The following is a 23,067-nucleotide window of genomic DNA, read 5'->3' as shown; positions in this document are numbered from 1 at the left end:
ATGATGATCCACGGTGAGCCCCATCCATCGGCGAAGTTCCACGACCCGGCATGTGGGGGATGCTCCCGGACACCGGGCTCAGATCTCGGCCTTATTCTTAAAGGTCTCGTTCTGTGACATGGGAATTCACCTAGATATTGGCAAAAGTATATTCATTCGAATTGTCAAAGTTCATTATATTTTCTGTAAATTTTATCACGATTTGAGGACTATTCTACGCCGAGCTGTTTACTATCAAAGCTCTGGTGTTGAAGTTTGTAAGCGGCGGCGGGAGGCGATATCGCGCGTCGCCAGGAGACTCACGATAAATTAAGGCTGCGAAGCGGGCCACATCTGAGCCACATCTCTAATGGCGTTTAAGTGTCTTTATCATGGAGACTCCGATTTCCCAGGGTCAAATGTATGCGAGAATTCTTTTCCAGGGCGGCGGAAAACCCGGGCCCCATACCGGGAAATCCGAACTCTACGTGGGCGACGCGTGGCTGTCTCCGTAGAGGGACCTCGAATAATGCTGTTCCCTGCTCGACGCGCTAGAAAGTTAGAAACTCTGCAATCGGAGCCCATGGACTTGGGAAAGGGAACTAAAAGAAGCGGCCTCGCCCTTGGGGGCTACCGGGCTAGACTGCGCAATGTTCTAAAAGGGGTATTTTTCTGCTCGCTGATCCCGGAGGCGATCTTGACATCTGCGAGCTAAACCACGTGGATGGTAGCATTGGACTATCCCAATCATAATTCACAAGTGCGCCATTTTGCTTGGCGATGTTATCAGATGGACAATAGTAGCTGAAGTGTTGAACTCTTCAGTTCTCAATCTCAGGTCTTGATGGAAGCAGATCCGTCAGCTAAGTCGGAGGCGTTGAGATGGCTCATGAGATGGCCACTGCGGCTGGATCTCGAGACCAGTTGCACATGGTTACGCGGCAAAGCTTTGCTTGCGTCCGAGGGGCTGATGATAGGGTGACAGTGAGTCGATGGCGAGACATAGGGATAAGAGGGCGGGCGAGGCCGACATCAACAATCAAAACTTTGCATGGTACCCCCCACTCAATCTTTGACAGGAGTCACCGCCATGCCGCTTCGTCACTTACAAAGTTCCTAATCGGCTTGAAAAGAGAGTCCCGCCGGCACAACCACTCCGGAGCCCCTGACGTTGGTGATAACTGTTGACTGTTATGCAGATTGTTACACATTGAAAGCTTTTGAGCCACAGCACCGCCTTGGACCGGACGAACGGCGTGTGAACCCGAGCATATGTCTCAGGATCCGACTCTAGAATTAGAAGAGGGCGGCCGCGCAGGCGATAAACTAGGTAGTAGCACCGGCTCGAGGACGGGTGAGCCGCATCGGCCGGACATAACTCTAGCCCCCCGGCCCGCTTCAAGGGCGATAACCGAAGCTTGGCGATTTTGAGAATGCTTTAAGGAGCCCGAATTCTCCGAGCGGCGATGCATACGTCACCCGCACTGCGATGTCTCTCACCTTATCACGTATTTTGCACTCTAGACTTATAGCCCGCGATGTCGTTAGTGAGGTGCTGAGTAGAGCCAGTGCTTAATTGATGCATTTGACTTCTATGGACCAAAGATCCATAAGCGCCGGAAAGAATAACTTTTACCATCAAAGCATTTTCACACGGCGCGTGTTCGAGTAAGGCTGGTTCTTCTTCCTACTCTTCCTTGGGAATGATCGGTGAGCATTGTCGGTGTGCCTGCAGACCTTGGCCCGTGAGCGGTGAGCCTCGGTAAGAGTTTGAGCACCTTGCTGGGCTCGGTGTGCCCGGTGTGCTGGTGTGGAGCCAATCGGGCGGGCTCTCAAGGTGCCTTAGGCGCCGGCGATTGCATCATCCCGGCCGAGGCGCTCGACAATGCCGAGCCCGGTGCTTGCGACTTTTACGCCTCGTTGTGCATCATCGCCGCGTTTGACACCCAACCACGTACAATCCTATTGCTGTTTCCCTCCCGCATCATCCGGAAACCACGATTGGCCTCATGTTTGCTGTCTAACCTCTTCAATTGTGGTGAGTTGCGCCAATTTCCGCCCATCCCCGTGATAGGATCGTTTATCGATAGCTCGGCCCAGCTCCCTTCACCCCGCCATCCGCTGACATATCTCTCATTGCAGACCCCACGAGGAAGATGATCGAGTTGCGGCGCAGGGCACGATTACGATGATCATCCGAGCCGTCACCAAGGCTCCTTTGGCCTGCCCTCGAGGCATTTCCCACACCCAGTTCTACCGACCGGCATGGCTTCCTCAGAGCCCCCGGGCTCCCATTCGCATCTTCCAAACGAGTGCACCTTCGAGACGCGACCAACCCAAGCCGCCGACGACGACAAAGGTCGATAATGGCGCCGACAAGACCACGGCACAGCCGTCCAAGACAGAACCTGCCAAGTCGAAGAAGAGTACGGTCGTCGATCCTCTCGCAACGCCAGAAAAGTCTACACAGGAGCAGCGCAAGGCCGACTGGGCCATCATGAAGGAGATGTCGCGATACTTGTGGCCCAAGGACAGCTTGAGCACAAAGTTTCGCGTCGGCCTGGCTGTTTCCTTGTTGATTGGCGCAAAGGTCCTGAACGTGCAGGTTCCCTTCTACTTCAAGAGCATCGTGGATTCTATGAATATCGACTTTGGCGCAACCGGCGGCACGGCGGTGACAATAGCGGGGAGTATGATCTTGGCATACGGTGCGACGAGGATAGGCGCCACGATCTTCCAGGAGCTCCGAAACGCCGTCTTTGCTTCCGTTGCCCAGAAGGCCATCCGCCGAGTCGCTTGCAACGTCTTTGATCATCTGCTGCGGCTGGACCTCAGCTTCCATCTTTCCAAGCAGACCGGTGGACTGACAAGGGCAATTGATCGCGGTACCAAGGGCATCAGCTTCTTGCTGACGAGCATGGTCTTCCATATTCTCCCGACTGCACTGGAAATCTCAATGGTCTGCGGTATCCTGACGTACCAGTATGGCGCCAAGTTCGCCGCCATTACAGTGCTCACCATGGTTGGGTACACGGCCTTTACTATCTGGACGACAGCTTGGAGAACAAAGTTCAGGAGACAAGCAAACGCGGCCGACAACAAAGCATCGACAGTTGCCGTAGACTCGCTGATCAACTATGAGGCTGTCAAGTACTTCAACAACGAGAAGTTCGAGGTCGCAAGATACGATCAGGCCCTCCAGGTCTACGAGAAGAGCTCCATCAAAGTCGCAACTTCGCTAGCCTTCCTCAACAGTGGACAGAACATCATATTCTCTTCGGCGCTGACAGCCATGATGTATCTGGCTGCTAACGGTGTTGCCCAAGGCACGCTTACTGTCGGTGACCTCGTCATGGTTAACCAGCTCGTGTTCCAGCTCTCCGTACCCCTCAACTTTCTTGGTTCCGTCTACCGTGAGCTTCGCCAGTCATTGCTCGACATGGAGACGCTCTTCAACCTGCAAAAGGTCAACGTCTCCATCAAGGACGCGCCCGACGCCAAACCCCTGGCTCTGTCCAAGGGTGGACAGATTAGATTCGAAAACGTCACCTTTGGCTACCACCCTGATCGCCCCATCCTCCGCAACCTGTCTCTTACCATCCCGGCTGGCAAGAAGGTCGCCGTCGTCGGTCCCAGTGGCTGCGGAAAGTCTACCTTGCTCCGACTCCTCTTCCGTTCCTACGACGCGCAGTCTGGCCGCATCTTTGTCGACGATCAGGATATTCGCCAAGTTCAGGTGGACTCTCTCCGCCGGGCCATTGGCGTTGTTCCCCAGGACACCCCGCTTTTCAACGACACCATCGAGCACAACATCCGATATGGCGACATGTCAGCACCCCCGGAGCGCGTCATCGCCGCCGCTCAGCGCGCGCGCATCCACGAAATCATTGAGCGGTTCCCCGATGGATACCAGACCAAGGTGGGAGAGCGTGGCTTGATGATTTCCGGCGGCGAGAAGCAGCGTCTGGCCGTCAGCAGACTCCTTCTCAAGGACCCGCCTCTTCTCTTCTTCGATGAGGCCACCAGCGCGTTGGATACCCACACTGAGCAGGCTTTGATGCTCAACATTAACAGCATTCTTCGTGAAAAGGCACGGACCAGTGTATTCGTGGCCCACAGACTGCGCACCATTTTCGACGCGGACCTCATCATCGTACTGAAGGAGGGTAACGTAGCCGAGATGGGTACCCATCGTGAGCTTATTGACAGGGGTGGACTCTATGCTGAGCTCTGGAGTGGTAAGTCGCTCGCTTTCCTCAATTGCGGTGACCTGACTGACGTCTTTGTAGCTCAAGAAACCCTGTTCGATGCCGATGGTCAAGAACGCGAGCAACCAGAGGAGGATACGAAGAAGCCACCTGCGGCACGCTAAAGATACCATGTCCATTCAGTTTTTTATTCGAGAGCATAACAAGCATTCCGCTTTACCTTACCCTAGAAATTACCTCTCCTTCGTGAATGCTATGGCCGAAAGAGACTATCGTCCGTCTTCTTCCTAGGAACTCTGCCCTTTCGCCGCCGCTGCCGTGCGGATAGATACGACATCCGATATCTCCAACCGGTGACGCTGGCTCTTCCATGATTCGGCAACCAGGTATCTTTGGGTTCCGCCGTGCTCGTCCAAGTCGGTATCTCCTCAATCAAGAAATCATGGGGTGCTGTACTCTTGTCGGCCGATCTCAGCGCCCCGTTTGCCCATGCCGCGATCATATCCCACTTGTAGCCGTAAAGAAATGCCAAGCCTATGACCCCGAATGTGACGGGGAGGGCCGAGATCCAGAAGATCTTCTGGTCGTAGTCGGTATCTCTGATGTCGGTTGTGTTCATTCCGAAAAAGCTCGTAACGAATGACCTGAGGACGATAGTCAGTCCCAAGTACCGTTGACAGAGTAGAATGCGAGGAGAGCCGCAAAGGAGAGGGCACTCACAGTGGCAGAAAGAACAATGTCACTATGGTAAACACCCGAATCGCCTTTCCATGGCCCTCGTCAAGGATTTCAATCCTCTGCTTCGTCTCGTCTCTCAACACCCTTACCTTCTTCCGAAGAACTCCAAGCGCCCTGTCGCGCTCCGCCAATCGTCGCTGCTGCCTGCGTACGCACTTGCTCTCAAGCTTGAAAAGAGATTTCCGTTCCTTATAGTAGATCCAGTCGGTCATGGGGTGCTTGAAGTTCAACGGGGAAAAGAGCCTCTGGTACGCCCTCAATAGCCCTTGCTGCGAAGCGACCACCATCTGCAAAGCCTCCAACTCCTCTTCAAGAGCATGGATCTCAACAAAAGCCTGCCGCTTCGGCTTTCGATTGGTGTTGAACCGGAGCCTGGCGGTGTGGGCTCGGTAGTGACTGATGAGATCGACCTTTTCGTTGGTACCTTGCTTGGATATGTTATTCTGCAGGTTGCTTATCAGCGCAATTGCCAGGAACTCGGGGCCTATTGGCGCGATGATGATCCTGTCCATGTCACCCCTGCTGGTCCCCAATAGGATAATGTCCTCCTTCGCTCGGTCGAGGTGATTGCGAACACGCTCTGAGATTGCTGCCGCATTCCTCTTGAGATCCATCAAACGTCGCTCAGCATGACGGCCGTATAACGAATCAGGAGTGACAGTGAGTCTGTTCATCCAGGAGATTTCCTTAGCTTTTAGTACGAAAAGGCCAATGATCCGCTCAAAGGCCTCAACTAGGCTATTAGGCAGATGAGGCCGGCTGTCATGGCAGTCGACCGAGTCTCCCAGGCTGGTCACGCTCATGACCAGCTTGTGGAGTTCCTCCGTCCGGTCAACCATGTCTAGCAACTCTTCACAGAATAGTTCTAGACACGAAACCACTTCGTTCCTAGGAGCTGTCTTCGATCTGATAGTCCAGGATTCTTCGACTGCGTGGCGGCGGATCCAAACGAAACAGGGATCATCAAACACCCGGCCCTTTTTCGCTTGGTGCAGACAGGGAGTTCTCATGTGAACCTTGTGCCAATGGTCGAGTGCTTCTTCTGGTGACAAGTACCCTTTCACCTTGTCGCACTCATCGCAATCGCTCAGAGCTTTAGAGCCTGAGATCGAGGCTGACTCCCCTGGCGGAAAGGGGGTGGTTGGCCGTGTTACAAACCAGGAAAGCTGATCCGTTCCTTTCATCTCATCGATCGACCACTGAAGCCCCTGAAAGATGTCAGTTCAGACATAAGCATTTTGCTTGCAGCCCTCACCCTCAATATCGCGTCAACTGAACCCCAGAATCGTTTACAGACCGGGTGATGAACGAGACGCCCCTCGTCGGGAAGAAACGCGCTAAGCATACTCTGAGAAACGCTAAAGATTCTCGACAGAAGGAATGATTCATGGTCCTCTTTAGAATCCATCAGTTTCCAAGGATCATTCCCAGATCGGAGATCTTCGCACGATGAACTGTGTACAGGTTGGCGAAAGTGTGTGTTAGGTTCAACCTTCGGGTCCAACTCATTTTCTTCGTTTTCGGTAGACCCAAACAACGTTGACGCTTGAGCTACAAGGCTTCCGGTAGATCCCCCAAGTTCAGTGCTGTTTTTTAGGTCTGGTTCTTGTACATTGGCGTCACCTACGGGGTTCGATCCTGGATTGACGTCCGGCCTCGAGTAAGTCTGCGCCACGCCCTCAGTTGCCTCTCCAGTTGGTTTGGGGGGAGATAATTGTAGCATGCTAGCCAGCCGCTGGGTAAGCTCGCCCTTGGTACATTCAAAAGAAGCCTTGTACCATTTCCCGATCCTATCCGACTCGATGGTCGCGTTCAAATTACCTAGTAGCTGAGTAAGGGTCTTTTCAATCTCCGACTGTGATCTCTTGTCGTCGTCCCATGTTAATCTCCAGGCAAGAAATGGTACAAAGTTAAGATCGCCTAGACTCAGTGGCGGTAAGCTTGTGGAGGGAAAACTCGTCCCAAATCCCCGATCGGGAGTTTGTCTAGTCCACGAGCCGCTGAACGAACTTGCATCACTGCGTGTTCTTCTGAACTGCTCCTGATCAGTGAGCCAAGATGGAAGTGGCTCTGCTTCTAAAGGAGAGTCGCGGGCATAAGTAAAGCTTGGAGTTCTTGAACGGTTTCGACTTCGTCTATGACGTGATACAGGAACGTTGGACGTGAGGTTCGATCTCAAACTCCTCGTTGACATAGGTCGAGTTGTTTGTCTGTGAATTCGTGGGAGAATGAATCTTCTTTCCTCGACAACCTCGGCATATGACTGGCCAGGCTGTAATCGCGGGCTACCAGTCTGCACGAGGAAACTATTGTTAGCTTCGTCTCGTCATGAAAATGATGTAATTACGTACTGTTTCACTCGTCTGATTCGATTCTACCGTTTCTTTTTTAAGCTTGAAGAGCCTGGGGGCTTCAGCACCCCCAAGCGAGACAGATGACTCAAAGTTGGCTATGTTTCTCATCCTAAAGCTTATTTCCGACATGGATGTAGTCAAGTCGACAGTGCCATCGAGTGAGGAATTATCAATGCCCAAGTGTGAGTCAAACGACATGGTTGAAGTTTCAAACGTGTCGCTTCCTACCTGGTCTAACCCGTCTTCTGAAGGACTCGGAGAGTCACCACCATATTCCCACATACCAGGATGCAGTACTATCTGCATATCCATGTCGATCGGATTCAAGTTTGTGGCTCTCGAGTCCGACCTGAATGAACTAGGTGAGTGGCGGAGAATCATCAGTACATATGGCGCATAAAGACGTAAGATCTCATTCATATCTTACCTCCGGCGTGACGCTCTGCGGCTGCCCAGATTGCTCCTGCTCCCCGCAGTGAGGAGCTTCTCCGACAAAGCAAGGAATTCCTCGTTAGGTCTCCGCTGCGCCTCGTGTTTCTCTCGGATTCCGAAGACATAGTTCTCAATTGTCTCACTCGCAAGTAAGTTCAGCCAGATATCTGCTGTGATTATGCCCCAATAATCGTTGACTAGCACGTAAGCAGCTGCATTCACAGGACCTTGTCCCTTCAGTGCCAGTGCCACCGCGTGCTTCAGGAAGTCCTCCAATTCTTAGTAAGATTCCTGGTAGGATGAAGCTGGTGTCAGCAGTGAACTCACTGCATATTTCCAGTCTGCTTTAACGACAACATGATACCGGCACATGTCTTGTTCGTCAATGAGCCTGACGGTGTAAAGTCCTACAGATGATTTTGTCCGGTCAATCTTGATCATATTTTGTTGTATCTCCGGCGACAAAAGTTCTGAAAAGGTGATAATCAGGTCTGATATGGTCAGGAGGTGTAAGCGAGTGCCTCTGACGTGCGCGACTGGCGACTATTTAGTAGATGGAAAACTTACCTGCACCAACTATCAACGTCCAAATTTGCGGAACCTTCAATTTGGGTGGTTCATCCTCGTCAAGCTTGTGATTCCGTCCTCGAGACTCGTTATTGGACTGTGTTTCATCGTCATAGCCATAGAGAACTTCTCGAAGACTCCTCATATAGTGCTTCCCGGGAAACCTTTTGGTTGGGCGCTTGTCGGTAAGAAGAAGGTGAGGTGAAGAGACGAAGACTACAGGTTCGGTATCAGTGGCGTCTTCGTCTTCATAGACCCCAAATGAGCTGTTGTATCTCCCAATGTATTGGATAACAGAGCCAGGTTCGAGGTAGGAGCCATTTTCTGAGGATCTCTCACATTTCGCAGTGACTTCTTTGAGAACTGCGAGTGCTACTAGTCTTAGTGATTGGGATATATATGGACAGTCTGAAATCAGAGTCTTTACTTGTCGGTCAGTGACCACGATTCCGTGTTTGTGAAGTTGTTCACAACTGTTCAAAGCTTACCTCCATAGTCGCGATATTCAAGGACTCGGACTGTACGTGTCTAAATTATTTCTTGTCAGATTCGACATTTGCCTCATTATTTGGGTTATTCTCACAACCATCTTAACCGAACAAGGGACTCATCTGTAGCCCCAAACTCGTAGTCCTCCGGGCAGGCAAGAGTGACCTTTTGGTTGCCGGCTCGATCCTTATAGAACTCTGCTGCATGCACTGTATTGAGCTCCGTTTTAGCTCCATTAATGAGATCTGACTTTTCTTGATTCCAAGCCAGAAGTTTTCCAGCAGTAGAGTTCATCTCATTGTCCATGGACGATTTTGTGCTGTTCAGGTTTAGAACCCCTGAGTAGATCACTGGACCTTCAAAATCGTCCCAATCCCAATCCGTGTCATCTGGCGTCGACTCTCTGTCCTCGTTTCCAGAGAAGTCTTTGATTTCTCCCGTCTGTAGATGCGGCGTCTCTGTATCAGGTGCGTTGACGTTGATCCAGTCATAGCCTCCATCTTCAACCTGAGGGGCCGCTTCACCGCTATCACCGATTTCCGAAGTGCCTTGGTCTGAACTTCGGATTCTTTTGCTGAGTTCGAGAAGTTCCTCAATGTGATTTTGTCCGAGTGCCAGCTGAACAATAATGGTGTCTCCATCCTCGGCAAAGGAGTATCCAAGGTGTATCAACGCGCGCTTGGAAACAATTCGTGCAGGAATGCGCGTCGTGCCTCGCTTTGGGCGAGAGTCGCGTTGAAAGGAGCTGACACTGGGCGTTGGTGACCGGGAAGGCGAGCTTGGTGAGTCTGACCAATCCTCGAACCCATCTTCTTCGAAACGGATCTGCTTAGGCGTGGCGGCCATATCTGCGGCGGCAAGGGAGAGTTGCTAAGCATGAAATGTTCTGAAGCTAGAAGCCCTTGGTTGGTAGGTCCGATGGCTTCGGCTACGCAAGGCTCAGAAGCCAACCCATCGCGGCGGTCAGTGACAATTGAAGCTCGATAATTTTAGTGCTGATGGAATTTGCGATAGCCATATCTCTCGCAGCCTTGCTTACTTAGGACGCTGCTCTGAGCTAAACTCAGCTGGGGTCCAGCTCTGCAAGGGTTGCATGCATCATGACGCAGCTTATGATGCACTTCCTCCACACACCATTGTAGCATCGTGCTCATCCAGCCTCCTTAAAACGATGGCGGGAGATCACCAACATTTTAAAGGAGGGAGACGGAAATTTCTGCGTGCAAATTGGCGCTGAGGTCAAATCTGACTTGTTCCGCGAAACCCACATAACAATATTTGCTTTCTAATGACAAGTAAGGGGCCAAGATAAGTTGCTGATTTCACATCCACGTTGTTCAAATTCTGAGCAGCTTATCGAGATTCGAGTCAACTCTTGTACGCATGGTCGACGCGTTGAGGATGGATACCTGTGGACTCGTCTAAGAAGAAGATGGTAGCTTCCATCGGAACGAACAGTATTCAAGGCCAATTCAACCCACACATCATCCAACAATTCCTCGGTAGTTTGTAAACTGTTAAAGTTAGATCGATGGAACCATGATGCTTCAGACTAGTTTAGCAGTGGCGCCCGAGTCAACTTCTATTGACTTGCGGCTCAAGGTGACGGCGGACAAAACCCACTGCCTCCGCACCATGTTTCGGCGGCATCACGACGAGCCCGAGTCACCGACCCACTTGACGGAGATGTTTGTTTTCTCCGGCCGGCCTCATGAAAGGACATTTCTCAAAGGCAACTCTCTATGACATATGGTGATTCAGATCATATAAGAATATGCCGTCTGAACTGTCCTCGATTTTCGCTTCCCCTTCTCCTTGTTCACACCACACTGTACGCATTTAAACGCAGCTATACGTTACGGCATCTGAACTCAAGCAACAACACAGACACACACCAAACTTGCCATTCCCGGGTTGAGCATGACGTTCATTGAGAACCTTGCTGTCCCTAAGGGATCAATTGCCGTGATCACTGGCGCTAATGGCTACATTGCGTCTCACATCGCAGACCAGTTCATTCGACATGGGTATAAAGTCCGCGGAACGGTCCGTAACCCGAAGAAGAGTGCTTGGCTTGTCCCACACTTTGAGAAGAAGTACGGGGTAGGGAAATTTGAACTACACGTGATTCCTGATATGCAGGTTGATGGCGCGTATGATGAGGCTATCAAAGGTAAGTGCTGCTGTGGCCCCCGAACAAAGCATCAAGCTCCGAGAACCCGCCCTGCTTCATGCATGCACTTTCGAGTGCACCGTTTATATGTAGGATCATCTGACTAAATATCATAGGGGCATCAATTTTCGTACACACTGCTACCGTCATCGACTTCAACGGCGACCCAGCCGAAGTGATCGGAGGTGCAGTGAAATGCGGAATGGTCGCTATCAAGGCAGCATACAAGGAACCGAACATGAAACGGTTCGTCCTTACTTCATCAGCCTCAACTCTCATGCCACTCAAGAAGGAAAACTTCTTTGCCCTAAAGGGCCAGACGGTGGATGTGGACACATTTGGTCACGACGCCAAGGAACTGGCTTGGGCGCCTCCTCCTTGGGGTGTTGAACACGGCGGAGCGATTTACGGCGCGAGTAAGATGGAGCAAGAGCAGAGCATCTGGAAGTTCTACGAAGAGAACAAAACCAATCGGCCAGATATCGTGGTGAACTCGAGTAAGTTGACGTCCAATACTGTCTGATGCAACATAGAAGAAGCCTCGTTCATGACACGACCGCACATGCTTACTCTCATCCTCTCTGCTAGTTGTTCCAGACTTCAACTTTGGAAGAAGCATTGACCCGTCTCAAACTGGAGGCTCGTCATCGTTCGGCCTCATCGTCGAGCTCTTTGAGGGAAAGACTCTTCCCGAGCTTTGGCATCTTCCCCACTACTTCGTCGACGTCGAGGATGATGCTGCCCTGCACGTTGCGGCGGCTATTCTGCCTGATGTCGAGGGTGAACGCATCTTCGCGTTTGCCTACCCAATGAACTGGGACATCATCTTGAATATCCTTCGGAAGCAGAATCCGGGGAGGAAGTTTGCCGAGAACTTCCACAATGATGAATACCCTGTGACAGTGAAGCCCATTGCGAGGGCAGAGAGCCTGCTGAAGAAGCTAGGCAGGCCGGGTTGGATCTCTTTGGAGCAAAGCATCGCGACCAATACCGAGCACCTGAAGACTCTGGACAATGCATAGACGGATTTCAACGAGCTTCACTAGAAATCAGACGAGATTTTGAACAGATATGGGATGCAATATGATGCACAATCACCGCCCGACCAGGGTCTTGGGACGTCATTAAGGGAAAGATGCTTACGCGCTTACACCCGTTCGTTCATAAGAACGCGGGTTGGTAGCACCCTGAATTAGCGCAATCCTTCGTGCGCACCTCACTGGCTGTCTCGGAAACAGAAGCGAGCGAGATGATTTGATTGAAGATGCCGTTGTGTTTGCGATGTGCGGTGACTGTACACGCGTTCCTGGATTATGAACCCCTCAATGAGGATTGGCCAGTTATATGCATGTTTTCTTCGATCCTTCAACTCTAACCTTGGCTATCCATGTTCATGACGAGTTGAACGAGCCTAGTGTAACATTCCCAATCCAGCGATACGCACCGGCGGGATAACTCAAAGGCAAACTTCGGATGATGGAATGGTGCGCCTCCGAGACAAAAACAACGGTCTATCTACCCCTCACCGACGCCACATCTCTTTTATCATCATCAAGTGCCTCAATAATCTTGGGGGTAGTTGCCTGTCAGACAGCTGGCGATGGCTTCGACCAATACTTCCGAGTCATTTGGCAGCAACCAAGGACTCTTGCAGTCGCTCCAACAACATGCGACATCACCAACCATCACCTGGCTGTTGCTACCGCTCATCGGTATAGCATTCCTGCGCCATGTCTTGCGACCAAAGGCAAACGAGCCCCCGAGCTTGCCGGGCCTCATCCCCTATGTCTCGAATACATATCAGTACATCACCGACAACAGCAGATTCCTCGAGCGCGCCACCGAAGCACTGAAGAAAAGCAGCGTCGTGAAGTTCAACCTCGGCGCCGACACTGTATATCTCGTTGCAGGCTCTCACAACGTGCAGAAGCTGTTTCGCAACAGCTCGAATAACACGCTCAGCTCGGACAAGTTCATCGTCATGGTCAATGGGCGAGTGCAAGGAATGACTGACGAGGACGTGGCGGTAATGTACAACGATAGATCTGGTCGTCTAAAGACCCCGGCTGCGGGAACCGAGAGCATGCCCGAAAATCAGAGGTTCTGGGTCGGCTTGCATCACGTCTTCAACGAGCACCTTTTCCGCGCCGAGGCTACCGCGAGGTTGGCGGAGTCGTTCATCACCTTTTTCGGCGAGAAGCTCGATCAGCAGCCCCGCGATGAGTGGAAAACCTTGCAACTGTTCAAGTATCTCAAAAAGGATATGGCAGAAGCAGCGACAATCTCGCTTGCAGGGCGAAAGCTGATTGAGGACCATCCGGAATTCGTCGACACCTTCTGGGAATTCGACACCATTGCGATGCAGCTCATGTATGGCCTTCCAACTTGGATTAATCCAAGACCAAAACAGATTCAGCGCAAAACTCTAGCCATGATGTCGGACTTCCTGACTGACGCGTGGGCCAAGTTTGACTGGAACGGGCCCGATGCCGACGCGGACTGGGAACCGATCTTTGGCTCGAGACTCCAACGTGAACACTCAAAATTTTGGGAGAAAAAAAGATTCTCGCTTCAATCGCGTGCTGGGATGTACATTGGAAGTATCACAGGGTACGGAACGCAGTTTCTCTCTGATTGTGGAAGTCACCTGACTGACATGAATACTTTCGAGTAGCATCAATTCGAATTCCGTGCCCCAAACGGCCTGGGCTGTCATGGAAGTGGTAAAGGATCGGTCGCTCTTCCAGGCGGTCCGCCAAGAGGTTGATTCGGTGTCCATCATTGATCCCAAGACTGGAAAGCCAACCTTTGATGTGGGAGAACTAGTGACCCTGCCTTTGCTTCAGTCCATCTACGTGGAGACACTACGAATGCACGTGTCCATCAACATCACTCGTGAAGTTATGGAACCAATGGAACTGGATGGGTATCATCTCAGTAAAGGCTCTTTGGTGCAGGCACCGACGCAGATTGGGCATCGCGAAGAGTCAGTGTGGGGTGTAGAGGGGCACCCTGCGTCGGAATTCTGGGCGGAACGTCATATCAAATACGTCGAAAAAGAGGATGAAGATGGCAAACTTCAGAGAGTCAAGGAGTTTGCCGTAGCCGGAAGACCGAGCGATTTCTTTCCATATGGTAAGCCGAATACACCTAAAGTAGTAATCCCCATGATCCTGGCTAACATGCGCGTTGTAGGTGGTGGTGTATCCATGTGTCCAGGGCGTTTCTTTGCTAAGCAGGAGATCATGCTTGCTGTCGCTATGATTGCGTCTCGGTTTGATATTGAATTTGAAGATTGGGTCAACTTTGATGGGTCGCATTCGGAAAGGCCTCCTATGAATGATAGGGCGTATGTAGGTGCGGGAGCTGTACCGCCCGACAGAGACATGCGAATACGCTGGAAGAGACGATGGTAAATCATGTTAGACTGCGGTTGAATCTGAATGTTGCTTTCCATGGACAGGTTTGCGAGAACACGTCAAAAATTGGCACAATTGAAGCCGTGGCGCACTACTTCGGGTTGGGTGACTCAATGAGTTGTACCTGCATATTGAGAAGTAAAAGGGTTGTAATAGTGCCATTAAGGTCATGATCATTATGGGTTAACTATGAATACAACAAGGTATAGGTACAGTGCTCGCTTTCATCAAACAAATTCCTTAATTCATCCGGTAAACAGCATCCTTCTTGAAGTATCTGCTGATATCGTTGTCCTCGCCGCACTTGGTGCAGGTGTGGAAAACCTTGGCTCCATCATGTCCTGGGCCGTAATGGTCAGGACCCATTCCTTGGGGTCCCGGGCCGGTGGTGCCAGGGACATGAGAAGAGTGCGTACCTTGGTTCAGACCGGAAGATCCAGTGTGTCCTCCGAGACCAGTGCCAGCAACGTTGCTGTGGGTGGTGCCGTGAGTGCCGGTAGGAGACTGGTTGTAGGGATCGAGCATGCTGGTCTTGGGCACACCAGGCTCGTTGCCGGTGAGGCTGGAGCGGTGGTGGTCATGGACACCACCAGCGTGGGTGCCAGTGACACCACCGTGGGTTCCGTGGGTGTTGTGGCCAACAGGAGAGTTGACGCCGCCAACAGTGTTGTTGCCTCCGAGACCAGACTCATGCAAGTCATCGCGGTGATGTCTGTGGGCAGCCTGGCCAGCAGCCACGGCGGCTCCAGCACCAACGCCAGCACCAAGACCAGCACCGGCAGCTCCGTGTCCGGTGCGCTCACGGCCCATGTCTCTGTCTCTCATGCGAGTGTCGTACGGGTCGTTGACGTTGCCGCCGGATAAAGCCGCCTGGGGGTTGTGAGCAGCGCTGTGGACGCCGCTGTAGGGGTCACTGCCGGCACCCCCGACTCCAGCACCGGAGCCGTGGGGGTGAGTGAAGTCGCGTCCCTCCATAGAACGGTCGACGCTGGACGCAGGATCGTGGTGTGTTGACGCCGCAGGGTTGTAGTGTCCACCACCAACGGCCTGAGGACCTCCGTGGCCGACGGCAGACTCATTGGGGCGCAGGGGCAAGTCCTTGTTCACAGCAGAGCCATCACGGCCAACGTCGCCCCAGTAGGGGTCCTGAGCATTGGCGCGCTCAGCGTTGGCGAGGTACTCGCCCTTGTAGGGCTTGTTGTGGCCAACACCGTGGCCGACCTCGACACCGGAGTCATGGGGACGGTGGGTGCCAGTGAGACCTGCACCTGGCGCGCCGCGGTGGTCGCGGTCCGAATCAACTCTGGGATCCAGCTTGTTGGCAGCTCTGCCGGAGTGAGGGCCGTGAACTCCATCGGGGTCGTTGTACCCGGTGGTGGTGTTGCCAGCGACACCTCCAACTCCGCCGGTAGCACCGTGAGTGTTGCTGTGCAGACCTCCGGCATGGCCGGTGCCGGTGGTGTTGTCGTAGGTGTTGCTGCCAGTGAGACCAGTAGTGGGAGCACCACGGTGGTCGCGATCGGAGTCGACTCTGGGGTCGAGCTTGTTGGCAGCTCTTCCTCCGTGCGGGCCGTGGACACCATCGGGGTCGTTGTAGCCCGTGGTGGTGTTGCTGTATCCTGCGGAGTTGCTGCCGGACAAGCCTCCAGTGTGGCCGGTGGTTGTGCCGTGAGTGGCGCCGTGGGTGTTGCCAGTCAAGCCGGAGGTGGGCGCGTCGCGGTGGTCTCGGTCAGAGTCCACTCTCGGGTCGGCCTTGTTCGCTAGTCTTCCGCCGTGGGGCCCGTGAACTCCATCGGGATCGTTGTAGCCAGTAGTGGTGTTGCTGGTGTGATGCGTGCCGGTACCGGTGGTACCAGGGATATGGCTTCCGGTGGTGCCGGTGGTGCCCCCGGTGTAGCCACCGGTTGTGTTCTTGGAGGTTCCGGTTGTGGTAGAGTCGGAGGGGAATGCTCCGGGTGGCTGGTCGCCCTCGTATGTGGTCTTTTGAGGGTGATCGTCGCTGTGGAGGGCGTTCTTGATCTTAGCTCCCAAACCCATGATTGCTGATTGACTTATTGATGTTGTAGAGGTAGTAAAGAGTTATTGGAATGGCAAAGTATAAGGGCTCGAGGCTCGATTTTCGGGGTATCAAAGTAACTTGTGTTTTGTTGTTGGTATCAAATTGTGTTGTTGAGTATTCTTCTGAGTCGATTAAGCCGAGGGACAGAGAGCATCAAATACTGCTTCTCGACGCACGATGTTCATCCATTCTCGTCCAACAACCAGCGTGATGTCACCTTCGTCAACTTCTCTATCCTAGAGGTCCAGACCATCTTGCCGCCGTCTTCGCAGCATCAGCAGGCCATGTCTCAGCTCCGAATTGTGTTGCTATGAGCTCATGTGGAGTTCCGCTGGCAAGACACTGAGCTCCCGAGCGCAAAACTTCGGTTCGAGAAGCACCTTCATGACGGCGAGGGAGGGATTCATGACGTGAACTGCGGGGATGTGTGGTCGAACTTCCATCCGCTCCCGCAGTAGTGGAAGCTTGTCTCCGGTCTTGGACGCGCTCCGGCACACGGATCCGAGGAGGTTCGCCCTTGAAAACAGGGAAACGGCCTCTCCACTCACGATGTGGGATGTCCCTCCATTGGCAGTCGTCATTTAGGAGGGGCGCCACGAGAACACCCGCCACACGGTTACGTTACCCCAGGAAATTCAGGTTTAGCTAGTGCCACAGTGGCTGTCATATGTGGCGTTGTCTGATGGATGGGGATCTGCTGGGTGCAGAATTCAGTCTTGACGGTTCTGACGCTTGAGATCCAGTCGATGGCACCGGCTGACGCGGCGAGAGTCTCTCATTTGTCAAAGTCCTTGACAGAAATCCTGGAAATTGCACGGCCAACAATGGCCCTCTGTGAGGTTAGTGTAACTCAAGCAGAGAGGGGTTTGAGACGAGAATAGCCGATGGCAACTGTCAATGTGGAGGTAAAGCCCAATTATGACGCGGTTGTGCAACCAACATGAAGATTAACGCAAACAAGCTCATTCTTCGTCCTTGAGAGCTGAATCTTGTGCAAGATAGCGCAGAATCAGCAATATGAGGCGTTCAACACCGTCTGCTACGTGATTTCGAGACCATCACCAGGCAAAGTCCCTGTCGTTGCCATGCTTCAATTGCCTGCCGCCTGTCTCTTCGTTCTCTGGGTGCCTGGCCTTTAGGATTGCTTCTGCTGGCTGTGCCTTGTAAGCGCTAAGCTGTTAATCCATGTACCCTGCCCTGTTGAATGGGTTCATCTGCTCAGTCGCTGTTCCTGATCCGCGGCACCACCCCAATCTTCTTTTCTCCGACAAAACTCAATTCTACGACATGCGGCAGCCTTCTTCGCTTGCATTGACTCCTTATCAAGCACTACAGCAGTCAATGTAACTTGGGGGCCCTCTGAGGCCAAAATCTGATGAGCTTTGGTTCGTCGATGGCAGGCCTCCATGTTCAGACTTGGCAAGGGTTGAGGGTAGCTTGCGCCCGAGACAGCAGCCATTTGGGGGATTCTCGTCTCTTTACCCCGCCTGAAATCCTGCGCTTAACTCTCTCGTCAGCTTTCTAAATCATGGAGGCTGTTCCTGATGGAGGCGTTCAGTCGCGGGGGGAATGCCCATCTCTTTATAACCGTGTTATATCGGATAGAATGTGCCGTGCGAAATGACTGGTCTCACGCAAGTTTCTCGGCTTTCGAGTGACATACCAAGCATCCTACTGAGAGCTAGCTCAATCATTTAGTCCACCGCGTTCTCCGTGCCGATACCGCTGCCAACATGCTGAACCGCCGTGGGCCAATCTCGAAAATCGTCGGCAGCGCTGTCGATGCCGCGAAGAAATTCCAGTCAGATCAGAAACCACCGTCAGCAACGCAAAAGACCAACAATGTGCCCATACAGCCAGTCCAAGTAGGGCCATCGGTCGCATCTGGTCATACAACAGTAGCCCAACATCAAGCGACGGGGGATGATTCCGACGTTGACGAAGATTGGACCCTAGCGCTAGATGAAGCTCAGCAAGCACAGTCACAGTCCTCCGGCAATCAATATGGGGCACCAGTTGAAGACATCGAGGGAATGCTGTCAGAATTCATCGTTCAACACCCGCCACCAGAGACCTCTGGCCTCGGAAGCGAGAAGCATGGTCTGCCAATGCCAGTCATACTCCCGCAACGTCGCCCCGAGTCTCGACACCGCGGTTTCGTGCGAGCCTACGCCCCGGTCCTACAAGAATGCGGCATAGATCAAGCCACCTGGCTCGAGTTCCTCGATGGCTTCGAGAACAGCATCAAAGGAAGTCCGTGGTTCGGGGTCGTGAATGCCGGCGTCATGGGCGCAGATCTCGCTCACACAATCGTTGGTGGGTTCGCGCCCATTACAATGCTGGTGACGCTCTCAGTGCAAACGGGGCTTGAGGCATCGCGCAGGGGTTACGTGAACTACAAACAAAACAACTACCTCGAAGTCATGAACGAAAACTTCTTCAAACCTCGAGGCTTGTATGCTCTTGTTGTAAAGTACAAGCCGTCTAGCAGCGAAGTCGTGGAGAACATCGATCTGGATCACAATATCACCCAGGCCGTAGAAGGCAGCGAGAAACAGAGCAAGTGGAAGAAGCTACTGCACTCGGGTTCGAGTATGACAAAGAGCGAGGCTGAGATCCCCGAGCCAGCGCCGCTCGTCTTTCCTCAACTCGACAAGATGGATGAAGGGCAAAAGCAAAACATGGTGAAGAAGTTCGGAGACTCCATCTCGAAGTACTACGATCGAAAGGCGACAGACAGATTCAGGAAAGAACATCCTGATTCGAAGCTCATGCAAGAGGATTCGTCTGCAGAAGAAGGCCCAGAGGCTTCGAGTTCGACGGAGGGGCACAAGGGCCCCATTCGACGTCTGAAGCAGAGACGACAGGAACGCTTCGAGGTATCAGGCAGAGAGCGAAAATTTGGAAAGGAAGCTCGCGAGAAGCGGAAGAGGAACCGACCGCTGAAGAGGTTGATGCGACAAGATGCTCTGTACCTGATGGTTGTCAACCTCCCAACTTCGGATGAGATGGATGCGGTCCTTGCTCAAGTCGAAGGACAGTGAGTAAGCTCTCAAACGACGAAGGTTGTATCTAGATAGACTGCTTAATTTCTTGAGAGGAACAGGTTGTTAATGTCTCCGTCTTTCATCATGAATCTGACTTCTCAATATTAAGTAGCCCATTACGCCTACATAGATTTCGTATCGACATTCTGCACCCCCTTTCCAGTGACTGAAATCTCTTGTGAGGCCGAATCTTCAATGCTCGCCTCCAAAATCCTAGGTCCTTCGAACTTTGCGGCAATTTCTTCCAGCTTGAGGCCTTTGGTCTCCACAAACGTAAAGTATGCTATAACGAGGAAGATCACATTCCAGGAAGCGTTGATGAAGTAAAACTTCCATCCCAAATCTGCCATTGCGTATGCCATTGTGAATGAAGCCAACAGACTACTCAATGTCAGCAGAGAGTTTTGAAACGAACAGCGTGGTAAACTTACCCGAAGCCAGAGTCTAGCATGCGGAAGATTGCGATTCCCGTAGCTCGGAGCTTGTACTGCGAAACTTCCGTGGGATACAGACTGGTCATTGGCGTGATGGAAAAGGCGTAGAACCCTTGGAACAGGAAGATGACTGCAATCGTGCCGTAGATTCCGGATTGGTTGGTTGATTCGCCATATGCTTAGGAGATGTTAGTCATTTTCTCCCGCTCATGCCACGCTCCCTGCAAATATGCCGGCTGAAGGTGTGGACCAGAACTCACTCTTGATAAGGCCGCCCACAATGTAGAGCATGGCGATCATGCCGCCCACGCCAATGAAAGTCTGCTTCCTTCTACCTACTATATCGAGCATGAAGCTGCCAAAGACTGCAACAGCAAATGACCAACAGTTCAGGATGACTTGAATCTGTGTTTGCTTCACTGTGTCTCTGATACCAGCCTGATTCAAAATCTTTGTAAGGTAAGACCTAGACCCGGGTAAGCCAAATTAGAAGTCAGGGTATCTGAAGGATGGCACTTACGAGATGATAAAGTTGCCAAACATGTTGATCATGGGACCAAATGTGCAGAGAATGGCGAGGCGTTTCCGGTTGGCGGGGGTGGATACAATCTCTCTCCACGGGTTTCGAGGGTACTCTGCTTCCTCCTTCTTCATAATGCTTCTAATCTCATCCAAGCTCTCCTGACCTTGTTGCATATCTTCAACGCCCTGACCTTGCATGATCACAAGAACCTCAAGAGCCTCATCATCGCGGCCTTTCGCAATCAGCCAACGAGGCGACTCCGGAACGAATGGCACTAGTACAACTGCCAACAAGCTAGGGACGAATTGAAGCAGAGAGGGCAGACGCCAGGACCAAGTACTTTGGATGTTTTGGCTGCCATAGTTGACAATAGCCGAGGCCAAGCTTCCCACGTAGAAACAAGAGAAGAAGAGACCGAGAATTCGGCCGCGCTTGCGAGCTGGCAGAAGTTCTCCGAGCAGAGTGGGAGCAGCGCCATTGCTGATCGCAGAACCGATGCCAACGATGATCCGAGAGACAACGAACATGGCGATGTTTTGCGCTGCGGCTTGGAGAATAATGCCAAATACTGTGATGACTGATGCGACGAGGATAGCTCTTCGACGTCCGAAGTAGTCTGGCACCGGCTGCATCAAAAAGGCGCCCAGAATGCCTCCCATCCATGCTGCTGCGTTGTTGAGACCTTCCAATGCAGGGGTCAAGTGGAAGTATTCGGTGTACGAGGGGAGGATAAGGAGGCCGTTCATGACTGAAGCATCGTACCCTAGAGTCTTTGATTTTCTGGTTAGTAGATGCTCCAACTTTGGGAAATTGTACTTACTGCCGAGTTCACAATGGCTACAGCCAGAAGCAAAGGAGACAACACCTTCAAGTTGGCCGGTACCAACCTGGAGACATGTTTACGCTCAAACCCCATGTTGCTATTGAGTGTCTTTGGGAACAAATCGCCTGATTTCCATTCATCATCATTCCATATTGTCGCATGGCTTCTTGATCACCTTTATATCCCACTGATTGAGAGTTGTGGTGATTTGTGATCTGCTCAAGTTGATTGGCTGTCTCGAGGCCTCGGGTGAGTTCGGGCGAGCCTATCGCTAGCCCACTTGGTAACTACCGGCTGGAACAGAGTTACTATCCCAGATTGTCATCGCGGGGAAATGTCACCTTTCATACGAGCTTATTCACTCGGGCGAGCTCGGGCGGGTCTTGTCAGATCTAATCATTGGCCAGGCCGGCGGCGCGACTTGATATGGGCCATCCTGAGGCGTGGAATTCGCTTCGAAATGGCGGGACGACTGGCGGTGGATGATAAGCTACTTAAGACGGCTTTTCTGATGGTTTTGACCGCTAACACATTCGAAGCCCAGCTCACCAGAAACTGAAGCAGCAAAAGATTTCTTCTCAAAATGCCCGGAAGCGTCCGAGAGTGGCCCGCGTGGCCGGAATACACCGATCAGGATGCCCTTGAACCAAAAGATCCCGACTTTCTCGACACCAAGAAGGCAATTATATCCCAGTTTGGCGCCGAGGCGCTGAGAGAAAGCTGGCTTCGAGTCTGTGAACAGCTCAAGGCGGTCACTGATGAGATAATCGACAAGGGCCGAAGCATCATTCCAGTCTTCGACGCCCGCATGCTGCTCGATAAGGGCTTTACGGAAACCGAAAGAGACGAGGTGAAGAGAGTCGGCACATTTGTCATTCGTGGGGTTGTTCCCAAGACCGAGACAATGCAACACTACGCAGATCTTAAACACTACGTCGCCGAAAATAAGCAGAAGATCCAGGGATGGCCAAGAGAGACTCCCTCGATGCTGATGCTGTACGACTCGCCCACTCAGAACGCCATAAGATCGCACCCAAACCACCTTCAACTTCAACGCCTCCTCAACCAGCTTTGGCACGATGGAAGTGGTGAAGATACCTCGCCAGACCCTTTAGTCTACTATGATGGAGTACGAGATAGACCTCCGCGACAAGAATTTCTCGGACTCGGGCCGCACATTGACGCCGGGAGCCTAGCTCGATGGGCAGATGCGGCATACAGAGAGGTGTACGGCAACATCTTTTCCGGAAAACCTGAGCTACACGATCCATACGACCTTAGCTTACGGAAAGTCGCAAACCAAGAGTTATATCCAGGCGTTGCTCATTCATCGGTCTTCCGCTCATTTCAGGGGTGGACTGCATTGACACGGACTGCCCCAAGCGAGGGAACACTCCTCGTCTACCCTAACGTGGCTACTGTCATTGCATACATGGTTTTGAGACCGTTTTTCAGGCCTCCTGTCGACTCTGCGGATATGATGGATGCGACCAAGTGGACTCTCGATAACTCCGGCATTTTCCCTGGGACGTTCAAGACCCAGAGCCAGCGGCTTAGTCGCTCATCACATCCACATCTCAGACTAGAAGAGTGCCTGATCCATGTACCGAAGATGGAGCCGGGCGACACCGTCTGGTGGCATGCTGATGTAAGTTTTGATGTGATTTTTGGATTCAGCAGCCGCTAATCGTGTTGATGCAGGTCTGCCATGCAGTTGATCCGGTGCACGAGGGATCAGAGAACGCATCTGTCTTATACATTGCTGCATGCCCCACGACTACAAACAACAAGACATATGTGAAGAAGCAATTGTCCGAGACTC

At 52.3% G+C, this 23,067-nt stretch overlaps 8 protein-coding genes across 8 annotated transcripts; 5 read left to right on the top strand and 3 right to left on the bottom strand.

The window, feature by feature from the left end:
* Nucleotides 1-1,579: 1,579 nt before the first annotated feature.
* HER10_EVM0013415 (iron-sulfur cluster transporter ATM1) lies at nt 1,580-4,385 on the top strand. Its single transcript, XM_035482774.1, has 2 exons — nt 1,580-4,217; nt 4,269-4,385. Exons 1-2 carry the CDS (start codon nt 2,168-2,170, stop codon nt 4,349-4,351), a joined length of 2,133 nt encoding a protein of 710 aa, XP_035328703.1. The 5' UTR covers nt 1,580-2,167; the 3' UTR covers nt 4,352-4,385.
* A 55-nt stretch (nt 4,386-4,440) lies between these two features.
* HER10_EVM0011372 (uncharacterized protein) lies at nt 4,441-9,613 on the bottom strand (the record flags this gene model as incomplete). Its single annotated transcript, XM_035480805.1, has 9 exons — nt 4,441-4,831; nt 4,908-6,133; nt 6,181-7,218; nt 7,277-7,637; nt 7,707-7,981; nt 8,039-8,202; nt 8,279-8,699; nt 8,767-8,806; nt 8,862-9,613. The coding sequence occupies 9 exons, from the start codon at nt 9,611-9,613 to the stop codon at nt 4,441-4,443; spliced, it is 4,668 nt and encodes a 1,555-aa protein (XP_035328520.1).
* Nucleotides 9,614-10,687: 1,074 nt separating this feature from the next.
* HER10_EVM0012731 (NAD dependent epimerase/dehydratase) lies at nt 10,688-11,962 on the top strand (the record flags this gene model as incomplete). The annotated part of the gene is made up of 5 exons (XM_035482119.1): nt 10,688-10,801; nt 10,832-10,940; nt 11,057-11,437; nt 11,529-11,659; nt 11,720-11,962. The coding sequence occupies 5 exons, from the start codon at nt 10,688-10,690 to the stop codon at nt 11,960-11,962; spliced, it is 978 nt and encodes a 325-aa protein (XP_035328634.1).
* Nucleotides 11,963-12,518: 556 nt separating this feature from the next.
* Nucleotides 12,519-14,450, top strand: HER10_EVM0008585 (uncharacterized protein). Its single transcript, XM_035478101.1, has 3 exons — nt 12,519-13,550; nt 13,615-14,075; nt 14,136-14,450. Exons 1-3 carry the CDS (start codon nt 12,541-12,543, stop codon nt 14,354-14,356), a joined length of 1,692 nt encoding a protein of 563 aa, XP_035328277.1. The 5' UTR covers nt 12,519-12,540; the 3' UTR covers nt 14,357-14,450.
* A 149-nt stretch (nt 14,451-14,599) lies between these two features.
* On the bottom strand, nt 14,600-16,396 carry HER10_EVM0003971 (uncharacterized protein; the record flags this gene model as incomplete). Its single annotated transcript, XM_035473631.1, has 2 exons — nt 14,600-14,700; nt 14,776-16,396. The coding sequence occupies 2 exons, from the start codon at nt 16,394-16,396 to the stop codon at nt 14,600-14,602; spliced, it is 1,722 nt and encodes a 573-aa protein (XP_035327844.1).
* Nucleotides 16,397-17,708: 1,312 nt separating this feature from the next.
* On the top strand, nt 17,709-19,462 carry HER10_EVM0011250 (uncharacterized protein; the record flags this gene model as incomplete). Its single annotated transcript, XM_035480686.1, has 1 exon — nt 17,709-19,462. Exon 1 carries the CDS (start codon nt 18,152-18,154, stop codon nt 19,460-19,462), a length of 1,311 nt encoding a protein of 436 aa, XP_035328511.1. The 5' UTR covers nt 17,709-18,151.
* A 125-nt stretch (nt 19,463-19,587) lies between these two features.
* Nucleotides 19,588-21,338, bottom strand: HER10_EVM0004383 (hexose transporter; the record flags this gene model as incomplete). Its single annotated transcript, XM_035474031.1, has 5 exons — nt 19,588-19,846; nt 19,897-20,077; nt 20,160-20,365; nt 20,420-21,192; nt 21,243-21,338. 5 exons carry the CDS (start codon nt 21,336-21,338, stop codon nt 19,588-19,590), a joined length of 1,515 nt encoding a protein of 504 aa, XP_035327890.1.
* Nucleotides 21,339-21,570: 232 nt separating this feature from the next.
* On the top strand, nt 21,571-22,932 carry HER10_EVM0006924 (uncharacterized protein; the record flags this gene model as incomplete). Its single annotated transcript, XM_035476495.1, has 1 exon — nt 21,571-22,932. Exon 1 carries the CDS (start codon nt 21,829-21,831, stop codon nt 22,930-22,932), a length of 1,104 nt encoding a protein of 367 aa, XP_035328133.1. The 5' UTR covers nt 21,571-21,828.
* Nucleotides 22,933-23,067: the final 135 nt, after the last annotated feature.

The sequence above is a fragment of the Colletotrichum scovillei genome, assembly GCF_011075155.1.
Source record: "Colletotrichum scovillei strain TJNH1 chromosome Unknown Contig00010, whole genome shotgun sequence".
Classification (NCBI taxonomy): domain Eukaryota; kingdom Fungi; phylum Ascomycota; class Sordariomycetes; order Glomerellales; family Glomerellaceae; genus Colletotrichum; species Colletotrichum scovillei.
The sequence above is the reverse complement of the archived record's forward strand: the minus strand, read 5'-3'. Positions and strand labels throughout refer to the sequence as shown.

Bases quoted from the DNA above. Each gene is read 5' to 3' on its own strand.
- HER10_EVM0013415 (XM_035482774.1), top strand. From the start codon at position 2,168: ATGATCATCCGAGCCGTCACCAAGGCTCCTTTGGCCTGCCCTCGAGGC. The intron at 4,218-4,268 runs GTAAGTCGCTCG...ACGTCTTTGTAG, and splicing joins CTATGCTGAGCTCTGGAGTG to CTCAAGAAACCCTGTTCGAT.
- HER10_EVM0008585 (XM_035478101.1), top strand. From the start codon at position 12,541: ATGGCTTCGACCAATACTTCCGAGTCATTTGGCAGCAACCAAGGACTC. The intron at 13,551-13,614 runs GTACGGAACGCA...ACTTTCGAGTAG, and splicing joins TACATTGGAAGTATCACAGG to CATCAATTCGAATTCCGTGC. The intron at 14,076-14,135 runs GTAAGCCGAATA...TGCGCGTTGTAG, and splicing joins GAGCGATTTCTTTCCATATG to GTGGTGGTGTATCCATGTGT.